The 19,852-nt window shown below is 54.4% G+C and overlaps 1 protein-coding gene across 5 annotated transcripts in view; it reads left to right on the top strand.

The window, feature by feature from the left end:
• The window catches only part of GSE1 (Gse1 coiled-coil protein), a 400,890-nt gene extending 382,715 nt beyond the window's left edge, over window positions 1-18,175 (top strand). For 3 of the 5 annotated variants that reach the window (XM_036104891.2, XM_036104894.2, XM_036104889.2), the window contains 10 exons: window positions 65-363; window positions 819-1,143; window positions 3,560-4,173; window positions 5,362-5,474; window positions 5,782-6,052; window positions 7,523-7,636; window positions 8,477-8,830; window positions 10,487-10,762; window positions 13,484-13,587; window positions 14,332-18,175. In XM_036104891.2, coding sequence (XP_035960784.2) covers window positions 65-363; window positions 819-1,143; window positions 3,560-4,173; window positions 5,362-5,474; window positions 5,782-6,052; window positions 7,523-7,636; window positions 8,477-8,830; window positions 10,487-10,762; window positions 13,484-13,587; window positions 14,332-14,466 — 2,605 coding nt within the window. In that variant the 3' untranslated portion in view covers window positions 14,467-18,175. The remainder of the gene's footprint in view (window positions 1-64; window positions 364-818; window positions 1,144-3,559; window positions 4,174-5,361; window positions 5,475-5,781; window positions 6,053-7,522; window positions 7,637-8,476; window positions 8,831-10,486; window positions 10,763-13,483; window positions 13,588-14,331) is intronic. The other 2 variants (XM_036104892.2, XM_036104893.2) reach the window with 2 other exon arrangements.
• Window positions 18,176-19,852: the final 1,677 nt, after the last annotated feature.

The raw sequence follows: 19,852 nt of genomic DNA, 5'->3' as shown, positions 1-19,852 counted from the left end.
CCCCGCACCAGCGCAGCGCCATCACCCTCCCCCCCCCCCCCCCCCCCCGTGCCCTGGCCCGCAGGCTGCAGCTGGATGAGGAGCTGAGGCGCGAGCGGGAGCGGGAAGCAGACCGCGAGCGGGAGAAGGAGCGGGAGCGGGAGAAGGAGCGCGAGCGGGAGAAGGAGCTGGAGCGCGAGCGGGAGAAGGAGCGCGAGCGGGAGCTGGAGCGCCAGCGGGAGCAGCGGGCCCGCGAGAAGGACCTGCTGGCGGCCAAGGCGCTGGAGCCGGCCTTCCTGCCCGTGGCCGAGCTGCACGGACTGCGGAGCCACGCCGCCGAGGAGCGGGGCAAGGCCTCGGAGCAGCTGACCCCGACGCGCGCAGGTACCGCGGGCCCGTTTCAGGCTGCAGACGCGAGGTCGCGGAGCCAGGCGGGAGCTGGGGGGAGTGCCCGGTGGCCCCCGATGCAAGAGACGTGGGTCCCGTCGAGGCTGCCACGCACCGTAGCGAACTGCCGTGAAAGCGTCAGGAAGGGAGGGATGACCTTCGTCTTGAACGGATTTTGTTTCATGGCGAGTTTATGTAATCAGACCTAAGGGCTCGTTCACAGCGGGCCCGCGTGGTTCTGGAGGGCTCGTCTTCTCTCGCCAGCCCGCGCGAGCCCAGAGCTGCCGCACCCCGCGGGTCCGATCGGGAGCCGTGCCCGCCGGCCACCCCGCGTCCCCGGAGGCCGGGCTCCCTGAAAGCATCCGTAGGGGCCGTGGGGGCAGGCGTGGGCTGGGTCCCCGGTGCGGAGATGCTACCGTGACAGCCTCTCCCCTCCCCCCTCCCACACACAGAGAAGCTGAAGGAGGCGGGCCTGCAGGTCCCGAAGCCCGGGCAGCACCCCTTGCACCCCGCGCCCAGCGCCCACCACGCCGTGCCCAGCCTCCTCTCCAACCACAGCATCTTCCCGCTGCCGGGCAGCAGCGCCACCACGGCCCTGCTGATCCAGCGCACCAACGAGGAGGAGAAGTGGCTGGCGCGGCAGCGGCGGCTGCGGCAGGAGAAGGAGGACCGGCAGTCCCAGGTGTCGGAGTTTCGGCAGCAGGTGCTGGAGCAGCACCTGGACATGGGCCGGCCCCCGGTGCCCACGGAGGCGGAGCACAGGCCGGAGAGCGCCAGGTGGGGCTCGGCGGGGTCGGGGAGTGCCGGGGAACCCCGGGGGGTGGTCTTCACGCTTGGATTTGCTCGTAGCCAGCCAGCATTTATGGAGCGCCTGCAGTTTACCCTGCCTCCTGAGCGCGTTCACTTGCTACCGCGCGCTCCCTGCCCCCCCCCCCCCCGACCTGTTTGGCCTGCGAGGAAGCAGAGGCTCCAGGCCGGGAAAAGAGGCACTCAGAGTGATGTCCCATCACTTGGGGACAGGCGCCGGCCTGGCTGTGTCCCCGTGGGGACAGTCGTGGCGCCTGGAGGGGGCGAGAGAAGCTTTAACTGATAATTACACCCATTCTGTCTGTCTCTGCTTTCAAGCCCAAACGTTTTTTAATGAAAAAGGGGACTGTATTTAATTTTTGTTTAAATAAGAAATTAAGTTTATTGTTATTGCAATAAATAATACTCGTTTCCCAGCCCCATTCTGGGATCCCCCGGGAGTCCTTTGTGCCCATCGTTGGGCCCCTTCCTACACTTACAGCTGCCCTCGGGCCTCCCCCCTCCCACCTGTTGGTCTGGCTGTCACCTAGTAGTGTCCCCTGCCCCACCATCCAGCCTTCCAGGGCTCATCAGCCAGAGCTGGCAGAGAGCCTGGCCACGTCTCAGGGACGGGATGCTGGCCTCAGTTTCCCCAGTTGTGCACAAGGCAGGCCGGGTGGGAAGATTTGGGAGTGTCTCTCCAGCTCTTAACGTTGGGGTGCTGTCTGGGTCGGAGGCTTTTTCGGTGTCCACGTGCTCCTTCCCTCTCTTACCTTCAGCTCTCGGCCGACGGGGCCCCCGGTGCTGCTGGTCTGTTCCGCAGCCCAGCCGTGGCGTCTGCTGTTGGGTAGGGCGGCCGCGGGGACTGGCTCGGCTGATATGGTGTGAGGTGCGCTGCCCGCCGTGGCCGTAGTGAGGGCCGCTGTCTGCACACCGTTCGCTGCTTCTGTGAGCTGGTCTCTGCTCGTCTCTCTCCCCGCCCCGGGCACTGGGAGAGCAGCCAGCACCCCTGGGCGCCTCCTCATCAAGTCTGGGTGTTCTGACTCCCATGGGAGTGTTCCTTTGCCCAAGGCCCGAGGATGCCAGCACCACTGTCCCCGCAGGGGCAGCCTCTGTCTCAGGACCTAGCAGCCTCATGCGGCCCCCCGCTGCCCTCTCCCGGCCCCCGTGGTCCCCGTAGTAGCTGGCGGCACGCTCAGCCTCACAGCAGCACCAACCTGACATCTGACGGGCCCTTGTGTCCCCGGCTAGAAAACCAGGCGGTGCTTAGCTGTGGTGCACGACGTAGTTAGCGTGCTGAAGGGTGTTATTCCTTGACTGTTTAAGGACCCGTGGCTTCTTGGTATGGTCCCCGTTTGTACTCTGCTGATCAGAGGTACAGCGGCACTGGGGGGGTTTTCTCCCAGCCTGCATTTGGGAGTAACTCGGTGGCTATGGTTCAGTGTCCCCCCCCCCCCCCTCCCCAGGTGGGGAGAGCCCTGGAAGCCTGCTACGGTAGAGGCAAAGTGTCTTACCTGATAGAAGGTTCCCTCTAGTTCCCGCCCTGCCTGCGTGTGGGGGCACCATGCTCCAGCAAGTGGCTTGGCTCCATGAAGACTCTTGGGGTGTAGCTGCTGCTTTGGGGCCACGTGGGGTTGTTGCTTTTTTTTTTTTTTTTAAGATTTTATTTATTTATCTGAGAGAGGGAGAGCACACAGGGAGAGGGAGAAGCAGACTCCCCGCTGAGCAGAGAGCCCGACGTGAGGCTCGATCCTGGGACTCCGAGATCAATGACCTGAGCCGTAGGCAGATGCTTAACCGACTGAGCCACCCAGGCTGCCGTTCTGATGGGGACCACTGGGGTTCGGCAACAGCACAGACCCACCCTAACTGTGGGGGTCACCCTGGAAGCAGGTCTGCCCCGCCCCACTGGGCTGGGAAGACACCTGGGAGAGAGGAGAGTGGCCCCTTCGAAGGCTGGCCTGCCCTCTGCATCTGCCCACTGCTTGGCACATGTGGAGGGGTGCCGATGACAAGGCCACACCTTTGCCGTTGGGGACTTGTCTTTATTCTGTCTTCAGTGGGCCTTCCTGTGGAAGACAAAGGTGCAGGTCCATCCTTACACAGAGTTCACAGGGATTCAGGAAGTGGTAGAACGTAAGGACTATTGCCAGGTCGTGGGTGAGAAACAGGAGCACAGGTGGGTCTGGCCTGAGACCGTCTCTGTCCTCAGCAAGCAGCGTCCACCTTTGAGCTTCTGTGTCCTCTCAGAAGTCTACACCTACCTGCCTCCAGCTCTGTGCAGAGGAGAGGGGAGGCCACGGGCAGCAGCCTTAGTGCCCCTCCAGCTCTGCTGTCCAGGGGGTTCCCGGGTGGGCAGCGGGCCGGGCTGCTCTGTGACTGATGGCCTGCTCTGCTCATTCCCTAGGCCAGGACCAAACCGTCCAGAGCTGGGCGGCCGAGACGCCCCACAGCACTTTGGCGGGCCCCCGCCGCTCATCTCGCCCAAGCCCCAGCACCATTCTGTGCCCACGGGCCTCTGGAACCCGGTGTCCCTGATGGACAGCAGCCTGGAGACACGGCGGGCCCCTGAGAGCCACGCTCTGCACAGCCACCCCACTCCGTTTGAGCCCAGCCGCCAGGCAGCCGTCCCACTGGTGAAGGTGGAACGGGTCTACTGCCCGGAGAAGGTGGAGGAGGGGCCCCGGAAGCGAGAGGCCACCCCCCTGGACAAGTACCAGCCACCCCCAAGAGAGGCAGCGAGCCTGGAGCACCAGGCCTTTGCTCACGGGCCCGGGCCCTTTCTGGCTGAGCTGGAAAAATCCACCCAGACCATCCTGGGCCAGCAGCGGGCCTCCCTCACCCAGCCCGCCCCCTTTGGGGAGCTCAGCGGGCCCCTGAAGCCAGGCTCGCCGTACCGGCCCGCAGCCCCACGGGGCCCGGACCCCGCCTACATCTACGATGAGCTCCTGCAGCAGCGGCGGAGGCTGGTCAGCAAGCTGGACCTGGAGGAGCGCAGGCGGCGAGAGGCCCAGGAGAAAGGTGCGGTCTCCCTGGAGGCTTCCTGGGACCGCGGGGCAGCGGTGCCAGCCCTCCTCCCGTTCCTTCCTGCCGTGGGCTCTTAGCAGCTCAGGGAGCAAGTTCCCTGGCCTCCGTGTCGCTGACACCTCCACTGGGGAGACAGACCTGGGGTCCCTGCCGGTCCTGCTACAATGAAAATTGGCCCAAAAAGCCAAATCAAAGCTGTCTGGAAGGATGGTTCCACAGACACAAACAATTAATAAGTGATGAACAGAGGCTCATAAGACGGTTTTAAATATTAATGGTGCAGCGTAACAAGGACAGAGGCTGTTGAGAGAACAGGCCTGGGCCCGGTGGGGGCTCCTCCTAGGGGCTGCTGTCCTCGGGGGCGGCAGGCCCAGGTGGGAGTGGGGCAAGGGCAGGAGGTCTGGCCCCCTTTCCTTCCTGCTCCTGCGGTGGGGGTGGGGGAGTGTCAGCCAGCAGGCCCAGGGTGCCCTTGGCCGTCCCCCCCCCTGCACACCCTGTCTGACCAGGAGGGGTCAGGGGCTACTCCAGACCAGTGTCTTTTCTCCTGTGGAACTCAGCCTCTTAGCCAGAAGCTGGGGCCAAGGCCAGGTCTTCCCAGGTGGTGGTTCTAGGCTAGATTTCGGGCCTGACAAGTATTTTTCTCCTCCACTTGCCTTGTGAGGGAGGATGAGGGGATACCCTGGTGCCCTTGGTGCAGGGGTTCTACAGTTCTCTGCATCTTAGGGAGGGCCCTGAGTGTGCCTGTCCCTTCCTGGGTAGTGGACCCAGATGGCCACAGTAGGAGGGAGTGGATATGCACACACAGCCTTGGGTTGCCATGGACACAGCCCCAGGCCTGCGGGATGAGTGATTCCCTGCAGAGAGAGCACTGTCCGTTCACACTACCTTAGCCTGGTCACTTGGGGTCCAGAGGAAGCCTGGCGTCTGCCTCCTGCATCTTCCACCCCCACCCCCACCCCCCAGTTGCCATCCCTATGAAGTGCTAAAATCCTAGGACTGGGGGTTAATGCACATTTCCACCTGGGATAAAAGGACTCTGGGTTTTGGGGTGCTCAGAGCGGTCGGCAGGGCTTGGTCTCACAGGTGTGTCTGTACACACGACACGGAGGGGCCCCGTGTCTGCAGCATCCGCTGGAGGACAAGGCTCCTTGCCCAGCCCAACGAATCCATTCTTGCCCCCAGGATACTTCTACGACGTGGATGACTCCTACGATGAGAGCGACGAGGAGGAGGTCAGGGCCCACCTCCGCTGCGTGGCCGAGCAGCCGCCACTCAAGCTGGACACTTCCTCCGAGGTATCTGGAATCTGGTCCCCGCTGTGTGGGGCTGCGGGCTGGGCTTCTGGTGCCCCCATCAGAGCCTGCTTCTTGGCTTCCCTCCCACTGTCCCGGGCAGCCCCGCACTTGTGGGACTCCCTGCGCTCCTCCATGCCCACGACTGCGGGTGTCTGGATGCGCTCACTGTCACGGTCCTACCCCTCTGGCCCGGCGCAGAGTGGGCCACAGCACAAGGGCCGTGCGGACCCCAGGAGGGGCCCCTGGGACAGTGGAAGCATGCCGCTGCCAGTGGTTTCAAACTCATTTGTTTTCTTTCCCAATCTAGAAGCTAGAGTTTTTGCAACTTTTTGGCTTGACCACCCAACAGCAGAAGGAGGAATTGCTGACCCAGAAGCGGAGGAAGCGGCGGCGGATGCTGAGGGAGAGAAGCCCGTCGCCCCCGACGATTCAGAACAAGCGGCAGACGCCTTCACCGAGACTGGCACTGTCCACCCGCTACAGTCCCGACGAGATGAACAACAGCCCCAACTTCGAAGAGAAGAAGAAGTTCCTGACCATCTTCAACCTGACTCACATCAGTGCCGAGAAGAGGAAAGGTACGGCCTGGTGCGGGCCCCACGGGGCGGGGTCACTGTGGCCATGAGCTTCTGGACAAGCAGGGGCCGTGGGCTCCTGGTGGGATCTGGAACCACTTCATCCTGGGGCTCTCTCAACTCCCTCTGGCCCCCGAGGCGGCCGCCGCTTTGCTCTCACAGGCCTGCCCCCGTGTCTCTCGGGCATCCAGTTTCTCTCCACCCCAAACGCAAATTCCCCTCCTTGGAGCACATTTCTCTTGTCGCATCAGTGGCCTCTGTTCTGTGTGTAAAGCCCACTTTTGTCGGCTGCTCTGTCACTTGTCAGACCTCCCGGCGAGTGGGGCGACCCCTGGGTGCACGGTCGCATCGCACCTTCCCGCAGTAGCGGCTCTTTCCTCTTGGTGGGGGCCGGCATGGCCCACGGCACTTCGTGTTCCCATGGCAGGAGGCTCGGGGTGGCCCGTGGCGGCCAGGCAGAGCCAGCAGATGCCGTGATGGGACAGCTTGCCCTGGAAGGTGCTTCCAGGTCCGTCCGGCCACTGGGGGCCATGTTGGGGCTGCCTCCTTGGGCTGGAGTCCATAGTGCAGAAGGAGTGGTGCGCTCTAAACGCGTTCTGGTATCCCCTTCTTGGGTCTGCTCCCCACGCTCGCTTAGCGCCAGGATGTGAGTTCAGGTGAACTTGGCCTGTCCAGGTGCTCATTTGCACACTTCCAAGTCCAACTTGCTGACACCTAGGTGGTCCCTTCTCTCTGGAAGGAGTCCAAATGAAAGCAGAAGTGCTTACTGGTCACGTACTTGCTTCCACTTACTTCATTAGTGGGGCGTGGCCGTTTGCTTTTTGCCTTTAACCAGTAAAGTGGAAGCCGTGCGCTCTGAGGCAGTGACGTATTGATCACCAGCACCAGTCCCTGGGAACAACCAGTCTGTAACAAGCATCTTTTTGCCTGACTTAATTCCTGATTCCTAGCGGACGCCACCAATAACAGAAGCACTTCGTGTCAGTAACAAGTGCCACCGCACCAGGGACTCGCCGCGGTAGGCGTCACGGGGCTCTGGTCCCGTTTCGGTAGATGGCAACCGTCCTGGGACTTGGGCTCGCATACCAGGAGCTGTAGGAGAGGAGGAGTGTGTGGATCTTCTGGGGTTGCTCTTTGTGTTGGGACCTTTTGTGCGTCGGAGTCTTTTAAATAAGAATACGGCGTCGGCAGTCACCTCCGAAGATCACAGGAACCCGTTATTTTGCTGTACACACATAGTTGTTTTTGAACTGCATCTAGAACGCTCTGTAGTAAAAGCTAAGCAGAATCTGGGCTCACTCTAAAATGAAGATTTCTTCCTTTAAACACAGCCTGTCCCTTTGGTGCTTGCTTTGCTGTTGTTGGTTTAAAGGACTTGCACCTGCCAGTCACGGCCTGGGCTAGCAGCCTGCTCCCCTTCCCTCTCAGCAGTGACGCAACGGTGTTGTTAATCTCAGGCTGCTTTTCTCATAGACAAAGAGAAACTTGTTGAAATGCTCCATGCCATGAAGCAGAAGGCCCTGTCCGCAGCAGTGGCAGACCCACTCAGGAACTCTCCGAGGGACAGTCCTGCTGTCTCCCTGAGCGGTAAGGCCCAGGGCGGGAAGGACAGCCCCTTCCTCCGCCGCCGCCTGGGACTGTCCCGAGGGCTGCCCGAGGTCAGAGGCGACCCCTCAAGGTCTTCTTCGTCATGAATCTTTCCTCCTGGAAACAGTGTGTTTCTCTCCATCTCTCTCTCTCAGAAGCTCCCTGCACGGTTGGGAAGGCTGTCCTCAGGACAGAGCAGGAGAGTGGCAAGTCAGGGCTGCGAGCCGACGGGGACGGTCCTGGCTTCCGCTGTCTGTGGTGGGTCAGTGTAGTCACAGTGCGGCCAGGCCTCGGAAGCCCCGTGCCCGGATCCCGGCACCTGCTGCTTCGGCGCTGCTGCTCCTGCTGGCCCCGAGCTGGCACTCTTCTCCCGTGTCTCCGTCTTGCTTGTTCTGCCCTGCAGGGCTCTCCGACACCTGCTTTCACACCTCCTCTCTCTCTCTCTCTCTCTCTCTCTCTCTCATGGCTTCGGTTAAACCTTGCTGCGCTGCTGAGTGGAGCAGGAAATCTTTATGGTCCGGCCCTGTTCTCAAATCCTAACATGGTCTTTCTTACCGGGTTGGGCCACGTAACATCTACCTTTCGGGTGATCTGAAGCAACTTGCTTCTTCCTTCAGACTCTCTTTCTTCCCAGATGCCTTCCTGGGGCGCCTTTCAAGGATGGACTTGCTGCCGAACACAGCCCCACCTTCTGACCACACGCGCTCACTGACGTTTAATTAAACGGCCCCCTGAGTCCGTCCTTTGCACTAGGTCTTTATTAAATGTAAGCTCTAGAGGTCAGGGTCCGCCTGTTCACTTGCCGCTCTTAACATTTTCCTCGCTTTCTGTCTCTAAAAGAACCAGCCACGCAGCAAGCCTCTCTGGATACGGAGAAGCCTGTGGGTGTTGCTGCTTCCTTGTCTGACGTTGCAAACGCCATGGAGCCTGGGAGACTGGAGCAGCTCCGGCCCCAGGAGCCAGCTCCTGCCAGCAGCGAGAAGGCCAGGCTGAGTGAGGCCCCCGGGAGCAAGAAGAGCCTAAGCATGCTTCATTACATCCGGGGCCCTGCGCCCAAGGACATTCCCGTGCCACTGTCCCACAGCATCAACGGGAAGAGCAAGCCGTGGGAGCCCTTCATGGCGGAGGAGTTTGCACATCAGTTCCACGAGTCTGTGCTGCAGTCCACCCAGAAGGCCCTGCAGAAGCATAAAGGTAAAGAGGCTGCCTGTCCCTGTCCTGCTCCCATGTCACGAGAGCAGCCTGGAGCACTCAGCTGCAGCCAGGGGCTTGCCCCTTAAACTTCAGTGTGCACAAGGCACCTGAGACGGGACCAAGAAGTCTCCATAGCTAACAGGTGCCCAGGTGATGATGGTGCCCCTGGTCCACTGACCACACTTGAAGAAAAGTTAGCGAGCAATGTCCTCTGAGTTGAGTTAGAAGCCCTTCCTTTTTGTAGAGCCAGGTGAGGGGTCTCTCAGGCACAGAGAGGCTCTGTTCCTTCTGTAGCTTATGGATTTTCCAGCATTCCCGTACACACTCACCTGGGAATCTCCCTGCTCTTTGATAACCAGCAGGTGTTTGTTCCAGTAACCTCAGCACTTTGTATAACACTCGAGCCCCCGGATCCACTCCCCTTGGACATTTCGGTGGGAGTCCCCGAAGGTAGGAGAACAGGAGTCACTACAGCTCATTCTCACTGGATCAAAGGTTGAAACTGACTGGAGGGAAAAGAATCCCCAATGGTTAAGTAACTACTGAGTATAAAATTTTCGTATGCTCTAATAGCCAGAAGAAGATAATTAGGTTATTAGGCCAAAGCCATTTTGAACATGTTTATTACTACAAACTATAAAAGATGAATGTGGGTACGTAAGCATCTGCAGACGCACAGCTCTGACGCTGTGTCAGCGTCTCCTCGGTGAGTTAACGCCGCCATCAACAGACAGAAAGATACCAAAGAGCCAAGGGTGGTGGTTTTCGCAATGAAAATCTGGAGGAATTCTTGACTGGGTGTTTGTCATGAATTTACTTGAACGAATCTTGTTTTTCAAGGAGAAAATACTTTTGACAGGATGCCCGGGTTAAATACCCCATGGCCTCCCAGACACACCTCACAGAGGCTTTTCTGTGGATCTAGGACATGTTTTTCCTGCCTTGTTTTACGTCAACCCTTTCCTGACATTACACTCAACTGTTTCCTTAAGATTTTTTAAGATTCATTTATTTTAGCGCACGTGCAAGAATCCGAAGCAGGCTCTCTGCCCAGCAGAGCCTCACCCAGGGCTCCCTCCCAGGGGCCCAGAGATTCCAACCTGAACAGAATTCAGGAGTCGGACGCCCCACCAGCTGTGCCACCCTAGCACCCCTTCCTCGGGGTTTTAAAGCCACGCGTCTCCTGCCGGTCTGAGCCCTACAGGTGCATCGCCGGCGCACGTCCCAGACCGTAGCAGAGGCCGTGTGTACCTGTTAGGACACGCCCTGCGGGGCCATGTCACAGGGCGGCGCCAGCCTTGTCTAAAGAGGTCCGAACAACAGCTAACAGGGTATGCCTGGGGACCACGGGACATGCACTTTCTGAGAGAGTGGGGACTGGTATCCACAGAGGGCCAGCTGCAGACCAGGCTCAAGCACCATTTCCTACAACAGGACGCTGACACTCTGGGATCGGCGTGGCTGAGACCGCACACCCGTTAGGACTGAGTGGACCACATCCAGGGCTGCTGTGGTCATTACGGCTCTCTGACCTTGCCCTTGGGTGCCGTGTTTGACCTCTGAAGGGCATAGGTCTCTCCGTACTGCCTTTAGTCAGCAGACCTGCAGTCACACACGCTCCTGCAGGCCTGTGACGAGCCTGTTCTGTCCCCGCAGGGAACGTAGCCGTCCTGTCTGCAGAGCAGAACCACAAAGTTGACACGTCCATCCACTACAACATTCCCGAGCTACAGTCCTCCAGCCGGCTCCCTCTGCCCCAGCACAACGGGCAGCAGGAGGCCCCCCCTGGGAGGAAGGGCCCCCTCACGCAGGAGATGGACCAGGACTCAGAGGAGGACGAGGAAGACGGAGAGGAGGATGAGGACGAACCCCCCAGGCGCAAGTGGCAAGGGATTGAGGCAATCTTTGAAGCTTACCAGGAACATATAGAAGGTACAGTGAGGGGGGAGGGGGCCGAGGGCTGTGGGAAAGAAAGTAAAAGCAGCTCCCTCATCCCCTCTGTGTGGGATCTCCCTGCCAACCCCGGGGACTCTGAGTGGTGGCACTGACACTCTGCATTCCTGGGGCACAGCTAGGTAATTTTCCTCTGCTACTCTGCCTATTTCAAGAACTGTTCTTCAGGCTTCTGCAGGTGCCCCAGTTTACAGACTGGAGGCCACTGTCACTGGAGGAACTTAAGTTCCAGTGCCTGCCATCACTCAGTGTGACAGCCAAGCCTGGGACATGCCGTCTGTGCTTGCTGTCTTCCATCGCGCGTCTCAATAGTCCATCAGTTCTGACTGTGGCTACACACAAGGGGCCTGGAAACAGGTTTATGAACTTAGCTGAGCCCCAGAGAGCGAGGCCTTGTCACTGCCAGAGGCTGCCTCCCCTTCCAGTGCCTCAAGGCTGCTGGCAGTTCCCTCACAGGCCCTGTCGCCCTCCTGGGCTCGCGCTTGGCACAGGGAGGCGAGCCCTCACCGGCCACCGCACATCTCTCCCGCCCTAGCCTAGTGCTTCGGGCTGAGGGGCCGTGGGTGGGGGGGTCACAAGGCCTGAGTGCTGTCCTTGTGCTTGTCACACACTGGCTCATTTCTCTGCTCCTCCGTTTCCTCGAGAGGCATCTAGCTTGCAGGCTGGGAGGCTGCAGTGTGTTGACTTCAGTGCGGGGGGCCCCTGCCCCGTCTGGAAGGGCAGGTGGTGAGCTGGGCGCCCACTGCTGGCCTCCCGCCCCACCCCCCGACCATCTTTGAGGTGTCAGGGAGGGGGGCTACCACTCCCTGACTCATGCCTTAACATTCAGAGGAGTTTTCATTTTGAGCATGGACTGGGACTCCTTGTACATTTGATTATGGAATGTCCTAATCATTGCAAATCCTTTGAGAACACATTTTAAAACACTCACGAAAGGAATGCCCGTGTACCCACAAGCAGCCTATCTGCTCCTGCCCTTTGCTTTCTCCCCCACGAGGAATCCTGTTTTGAACTGCTCACTCCTTACATGTTGTTTCCAAGTGAATACATGTGTATCCGGAACCCGTGTAGAGCATTTCTTCAGAGTGAAATGTGTCCATCTTATCTGGGTTTGTTTTTTGGTGCCTTGTTGGGAATCCTTCACTGCCCCGAGGACACGATTCTCTCCATTTTCTTCTAAAATTCTTCAGGCTCTGCTTTTGTTAGGCCTAGAATTCATTTCTGTGCATGGCTTAAGGTAGAAATTCATTCCCCCCGCCCCCCCTCAGCCAATAGACAGTTACCCTGGCAGTGTGTGGGGTGCTGTCTTGGCCCCCTCCCCCACGCCCGGGGCGAGCTGTGGAGCCCGTCTCTGGGCCGCGCAGTGGGTGCACTTGCTCGGCCGCTCTCTGCTGAGGAGCATGCTTTCATCTGCTGCACTTCTCTGGGCCCTTAGGGGTTCCCCCTATGGATTTTAGGATCACCTTGTTTGTTCCAAAAAATTCTTAGAATTTGCAGTTGCACTGAATTTACAGACTTGGGGAGAATTAGTATTTTTGATAGCAGTGCTATTACGTCTATGATTATGGTATTAAATTGCATTAAACCATTTACTCCCCCCTCCCTTTTTTTTTTGCCGTAAGCAGCATCCTTTTATTACATTGAGTTTTAGGTGTTAGTTGGGTTATCATGGATTTTTTAGTTTTTGTTTTCCTTTATTCCTTACATGATCGTAGATGGTCAGACCTTCTGTCAATCAAATTTAGTTCTTCTGAGTTTTTACTTTTTGTCCTGCTGCCATGCCGAGGACCTCTGGGCTATTGAACAGAGCACTGGGAAGAAATACAGGTTCTCATTGGCTGCCGTGTTGATGGCACAGGACTGTCCGCGTTCACGTGGTGCGTAGGTCCATGGAGGGGACAGCCTTTGGTGTTCTCTGCTGTTGCTGGCTGAGCTCGTTAGCACTTCCGGTCTGTGCTCTTCAGCGCTAGGAGACGGGTTTTACTGCCCTGCGTTTTGCTCTCGCAGTTGTTCTGCCTCTGTAATTCAGTCAGCTAGCCTGTCCTGGCTTTCATTCCTTTTGTTAAAGTACAAAAAAAAAAAGTTTACTTCTCGTTCCCGTAAAGTCCATCACAGGCCTGTGGGACTCTCCAGGACAAGTGCCCTCCAGGTAGGGGCGCAGCATTCCACACGACTAGCCGTTGCTGACCCCTTTTCCTGTAGAGGTTTCCACAGCCGACACAGGAAGAGCACTGGTATCGGACCAACAAATAAGGCTTCAGCCCAGCCTGGCTTTCATTCTTGAAACACTTCATAGAAAGCAGAGATTTATCCTTGAAAGTTTGAAGTCACTCCTGTTAAAACCAGGCCCAAGATCTTACACTTTCAAAGTTCAAGTTTACTCTTGCTTTTTTTTTTTTTAGCAGCTTATTAAAAGCTTTCATACCTAAGTCTTAAAATTTTTTATCTTTTTTTTTGAAAAATGCATTTTAAGACCATAAATTTGCCCTTAATGACTTCCTAAGGTGTATGTCTTAAATAGCCTTTTGATGCTAGGTCTTCTGTCTGTGTGCCATGGGCTGGATGTCCCTGTGTAATGCACAGGGCTGGGCGCCGTGGGCCAAAGGAGCGCTCTGGCTGCCCGGAGAGAAGGGCAGCCCTGCCCAAGCCTGTGGCCCCGGGCACAGAAGACATAGCACCATGGCGTATCTGTCGTTTCAGAGCAAGCCCTGGAGCGGCAGGTTCTGCAGACGCAGTGCAGACGGCTGGAGGCCCAGCACTACAGCCTCAGCCTCACAGCCGAGCAGCTCTCCCACAGCATGGCGGTGAGTCTCCGGGCCGCACACGGAAGAATAGAGAGCAGCTGGGTGCGGGTGGTCTTAAAACACCCCATGCTTTGTTTAACCTTTCATTACCCATACAGTTGAGTTTTGAGGGGTAATGCTCTTTTATGAAGCTACAACTTGTAATTGGTGGGGGGTGGGGGGGGATTAGGGAGCCAACTGGTTCTCCAGGATTTAGCTAAAAGGGGGGGGGGGGGGTACTGTGAATTTACAGAATATTGATCCTGGAAGCGAGATGTTAATTTAATCTCCCTCTGGGCGAGTTGGTACCTGTATCCATCTCCCCCGAGGATTTGCTGACTGGAGAAGGATCTTACAGGAGGAGCAAAGCTCTTAGGTAGCCGGGTCCCACTGCTCTGTCAGCGGCGCTGGTCTCCCCCACTCCCTGGCTTCCTCTTGGCGCATGGGGCCATGGGGCTGCGGAGCTTGGCAACTCCAGAGCAGCAAAAGTTTTATGGGCTAATTTTTTAAAATCTTAGGGTTGATGTTGAGCCAGCAGTGTACCCTGGTTCTATGGGAGTGAGCAGGTCCCTTGTGAGAACCTAAAAGGCTTTGGGCACAGCTTGAACTGGTTCGTCCAGAGACCACGGTCAGAATCCTGAGCCGGGAAGGGGAGGTTTCTGGAGCCTAGAAGGTGTGCCTTTCCTCATGGCCCCCAGAGCATTGATGCCTCACACCCATTTCCCTACTATAAAATGAATGTTTTACCTGAATCTCTCTCTCCAGGAGTTGAGGAGCCAGAAACAGAAGATTGTCTCAGAGAGGGAGCGACTCCAGGCAGAACTGGATCACTTAAGGAAGTGCCTTGCGTTGCCTGCAATGCATTGGCCTAGAGGTTACTTTAAGGGATATCCTAGGTGACGGTTTCCCTTGCACTAGGCCGAACCTATAGTATAGAAATATTATCTATTTTATTACCTTGAATATTTAATATTTTTCACTGGGAGGTTTGAAGCTTAAAACAAAAAGAGAATGTGCCATGCATGAAGCAAAGGATTCCAGGCTCTGAAGAACGAATGAACTCGCCTTGACTTCAATGCAGCTGAATCACCTTTGTCATTCAGTGAGCAACCGATGTAGGACGCCCATAGTTCTTTTTAAAGGTGGTTTTATTCTTCCCCCGATCATTATTTTCGAATCTGAAAGAGAAGGCTCCCTTACCAACACTAAAACTTGATCATTTATGGCCCCTGGGTGCATAAGACTGGATCAGACCGAGCGTGTTCTGTTCCTGGTGTGGCCGTGTTAGCACGTCCTGAGAACCCAGTCTGCTTTCACTGCAGCGTTGGGTCGGCCTCGCTCCTCCCCAGGACTGAGACCTGCTTCAGCTGGAAGAAGGTGGGGTGCATTTCCGGTAAAGGGCTTATTTGTTACTTTTCTGCAAAATTTTCGAAGCAACAGGTCCTAGGAGCACACAAAGCAACAGTACTGAAGCCTCACCCAAAGGCTTTTCCCTGGAAAAGCTCTTCTCTAAAGCGCATCAACAAACTGAAGGTACCTTTTTATTACTCCGTGGGGGGAAATGTACAGAGCTGTGTCTACATACGTGCACACCCACCGGTTGTTACTGCGGCGGGCTGTGTTTTCATACAAACGTAAATTTTGAGAGAAAAGTCAAAGGTGCTTCAGCCTTGTACTGTGTATATATATTAAAAAACAAAGTTTTGTATGTTTTTATTACTTTAATTATTGTTATAAAAAGCCTGCCATTTTTAATATGTGGTTTGGGGGGATTTTTGTTTGTTTGTTTTCCTGTTTGGGGGTTTTGTTTGTTTTTTTGCTTTTGTTTTTCTGGGCAAAAAAACTTGCTTTTAGTGTTTGTACTGCTGCTGGTCAGGACATTAAAATATTGAAGTGTTTTTAAAAATTAAAGAAGAAGAAAAGTAAAAGAGCTTACCACTGGCGCCTATGCGATCACTTCATTTTTGAGTTGTACCAGAAAGTGATGTAGAAAGCCATGTGTTCCTTCTTACCTCCTCCTGTCCCCTCCCCCTGGCTCTGGACAGCAAACAGAACCAGTTGCTACTGAGGAGGGGCGCGTCCCCAGGCGGGAACAAGCAGCTGCCGTGTGTGCACCTGCGTGTGCACGCAGCTCTGCTGAAAGAACCGGTCAGGAAGTGAGCGAGTTCTGTGATAGATTCTAAGGTGTCTTACAGCAGTCTGAGAACAGGTGCAAAGTAGAAACTTTAGAAGCTTTATTTAGATGCAAAGCTTTGTAAAAGCCTAAAAGTAGGGTAAACAATGTCTGAGCTGAACTTCTCCTCCTCTCGGGAACTTACTGTTAAGAGCACAGGAGCGGCTAGAAACTAGGAATGCCATCTCAGTGCAAAGAGTGTTTCCTTCTCGTCCCAGTTACTGCTCATTCAGGCAGTGTCTAATCTAGATCAAGCAGATAATCTCTTGCCGAATGGGCCTAAACCAGAGGCCAAAGCAGCCAGTGGTTGGTCTGTCGGGGGTGGGGGTGGAGGCAAGAGTCTTGATGGCCACTGTCCCCTTCACCCCGGGTCAGGGGAAGGGCTGGCTGACCTTCAGGAAGGCTACTCACTGCGATCAGTGGCCGCACCCTCAGCCCCAGACCTTAGCTGTGCAGAACAGCTTGCTGGCAGATGGCACTGCGTTGCTTTATCTGTTCCCACACCGTTTGCTTTGTATGTCTGCCAAGAAATCTTCCAGTTATTAGCAAACTCAGACAAAAAGTGCCGCCAGTATTAGCAGCAGTCAACAAGCGCCTTCCTCTCCGCAAAAACGACTTGAAGAGAAGGAAGGCCTGTTCTGTGGGCCTCCTCCCCTGCAAAGACATTGAGATCAACATGTTCCACAAGTGGGGACAGGTGTTCAGAGGGAGCTCTACTGCCAACAGTCAGGGAAAACTATTACTGAATGTCTCTAAAGTCGGCTTGCTACTTCCAGGCTGAAACAGCAAGCTTAAGAGTTACATCTTAGCACCTCACTCCCTGTCCCCCACCATCACAGGAAAGGGCTGGATGCCCCTGCTGATCAGCTTGGCAATGGCCAGAGGAAACAGGAAGCACAGCACAGCCCTTCACCAGCCAAGGGGAGTCCCTTGTAGGGGTTTTCTGTAATGGGAGGAGGTCGTGGGGTAAAGGGATGCAGCCATACGGGAGAGGTCTCTGACCAGGGGTACAAGCTGTGTCCCTGAGCTAGAAGAACTGCTCCTGTCCCTTCTGACTGAAAACACCACCTTGCCCCTGCCTTCCTGCTTCTGTCACTCTGCCTCCCCACACTCTCACCTATCTGTAATAAGACAATCAGAATATAAACCAGTAAGGCAGCATGAAGAAACTCAGAAAAAGGTAAGAAAGCATCTTTAGAAAACAAAAGTGTACCATTAAGACCTAGTGCTTGAATGGTTTTTCCCATCTGGTAATCGTCAGATGATTCAGAAACAGCCCAGTAGCACCTAAGTCTCTTCAGTTTGGGCTTAAAATTTAATAGATACATAATTTCTGAAGCTTTTTGTTCAGCTAGTTCACAATGAGTTTAAAAGATGAAGTTCAGAAGTACACCACATTTGCTCTAGAATGGGTTATGCAACTTCTGTCAGTATTTTCATGAAGACCTCTGTCTTTCACGACCTTGTGTCTTCCTGCCGCACCTGGAAGAGAGGGCTGCCATCTGTCCTGAAGGGGATTTCACTCAACTTGTGAGGGTGCTCTCCCAAAGCCAAGGTCATGTGGTTCCACATTTAATCAGATCATTAGAAACAAACCAGAGCTCTCCCTAAAACTTGGCACTATATAACCTCATCATTTGGAAATGTTTTCACATAATTAGAGCCAAATGGACATAAAATAGGATCTTAATCCATTATCTCAGATAAGTGACCAAGGTAAGACTTAACACTTTCTCCTATAGAAAAAATATAGGCTAAACACTTAATTGGCATTAACATTCTCAGATTATATCCTTAAAGAAACTCCAAGAATATTAAAAGGAGCCCACACTTTCAGCAGCCGAGAATTACAACACAAGAAATCTCAAGTTCGTACGTGGAATGGTATTTTCCTCAAATAGCTCAATAATGCTGCCAAATCTCAAAAATCAGATAACCCCCTTTTCCCTCTGAGCCGTTTTTAAGTAGAAAATTCCAAGGATCCACCACAAGATGGAGATGGTCAGCACAAGCTGATTCTCTTACTCTTAGGTGTATATTAGCCACTTAGCAGTCATCCCTGCACTCCTTCAAGGAAACCAGTTACTGACTTCCTCACTACTTGCAGTAGCCTGTTCATCCCAACTTTCTGGTCCAGCACTTAAGTGAAACTCTTATCTCTGCCTTGACCTGAGGAAGACCATGCTAATTGGTTGTGTTACTTTGTATGTACCCTGTGCTTAAGGTAGAACAGTAAAACCAGTACATGAGAGGGAGGAGGAATGCCTCGGTCACTCTGGGGGCAGTTTAGATGCTGTGAAATTAAACCTGTTCTAAGTGTACTTGTTTGAATTAATTGTATTGTAATATTATTTGTTGAATGTAGTAATTAGGTATTTATGAATATATTGCTGTAATTTCTGACAACATCCAAAAAAATAAAATCTTCCTAAATCATGTTAAGAGGAAAATCTTTGTTATAATAGGGCCAAAAAAAAGTGCCGGGGTGGGGGAGAAAAGCTCAACCATCAAAGCTTTATGGGTAAAATATGAAGACAAACTGGATAATAACCTCACCCAGGTTTCAAGAACACAAGGTATTAAGGGGTGAGAGATCTAGGATCTACGGGACTCCTGACCCTCCTCAGTACCATGTGGTTTCATTCTAGAAGAGTCCCCAGATGAAAAGGGAAGTCCTGTCATCTGAAAGCAACCCTCTAAGACAGTCACCTTAAATAACAGAACCAGGTCTTCATGTCTGGCCCTTCGGTGTTCAAATAATAACCCTCAGCTGTTTGCTGGGAGGACAGCTGGGTAGCGATTTAGAACTGAGAAACCATGACTGAGTAATGGGAAGGGAGTCTGCACTTTGAACACTGAAGGGCAAAACCCAGAAGCTGTTCTTCAGGCTTCAGAGTGCATGCCACTCTGAAGAGCCCCAGGGAGAATGTGCTCTGACTCACAAGGCTACAGTGGAAAACTAGCTGGCTACAAAACCTTCTATCCCTTGTAGGACTCTAGACAGATCATTTCTCCTCTCAAGGTAAGGTCATTTCTAGAGCAGTTCCAACCACTACAATTGAATAGTAGTTCTCCTAGGAAAAGAAATGGACCCTTCATTGAGACATGGCTGCCTCCAACCAGGTCTATTCCCTCTGTCCCTCAAGAGCAGAAATATGGGCCCGACTTCCCCTCCCAACATCTGGACTTTAGCCTCACAAACCGCAGAACATGCAGTCTGTTTCTCCCAGGCTTTTTTTTTTTTAGTTTTAAGTTTATTACTATGAAAGATCTGCACAATCACCACAGATAAAGTCACTGCAGAATCTTTACTCCTGTCATCCAATCTCTAGCTGTTTGCCAGCACCAGCCTGGCCTTCTGCAGTCCCCCTGACTTCCTTCATTCTGCTCTGGCATTTCTTTTGCTTTTTTCCTGGGGTCTTTCTCTTCTCATACAGGCTGTGTTTGCACATCGATGTTTGGGTCTGTTTTCCCTTCACATAATCCAAGGAATTCTAAATCATGCCAGTTGTCTTGCCACCACCAAAATGGGTTCTGAATCCAAATACAAAGATGACATCTAGTGTGGTCTTGTACACTGTGGCTAGTTTCTCCTGAATTTCTGTCTTAGTGCCTTCCCAGGGTGAAGAACATCAATGACCATCTGGTTCCACTGAAGGAATCCAGTTGGTCATGAACTTCCTCATCCGGACAGCTCTTGTGTCGTTCATGATGGTGGCTGAACGTGAAGCACCCAGGGAGTTCCCCGCCTTTCCTCTTGATAAAAACCCACTACACCTTAACCAGAAGTAGCCAAGAGAACAAGAAACACCCAGAGTGTCAGTCTAAAGATCACCCCTTCCTGCCACACATCTCCGTATGATCAGTCAGACCATTTTAGCCACATGACTTGCTCTCTTCACTTGGTAGTAATGCAGGGAAAAAACCCACCGTGAGATTTGCATGGAGTCCATCTTTATTGGGCTTAGATGGCGAACCCTGGTCAACATCTTGCCACCCATCTGCCATCCTTCTCTGTGTGAACTCTAGGAGAGTCTAAATTTAGCCCAAGAGATCGGGGTCAAGAAAGGAAAAAAGCCCCAGGCCACATCGCCACTCCTACTGTATCTCTCT

This window comes from Halichoerus grypus, chromosome 15 (genome assembly GCF_964656455.1).
Source record: "Halichoerus grypus chromosome 15, mHalGry1.hap1.1, whole genome shotgun sequence".
NCBI classification, from domain to species: domain Eukaryota; kingdom Metazoa; phylum Chordata; class Mammalia; order Carnivora; family Phocidae; genus Halichoerus; species Halichoerus grypus.
This window is presented reverse-complemented; position numbering and strand designations above follow the sequence as displayed.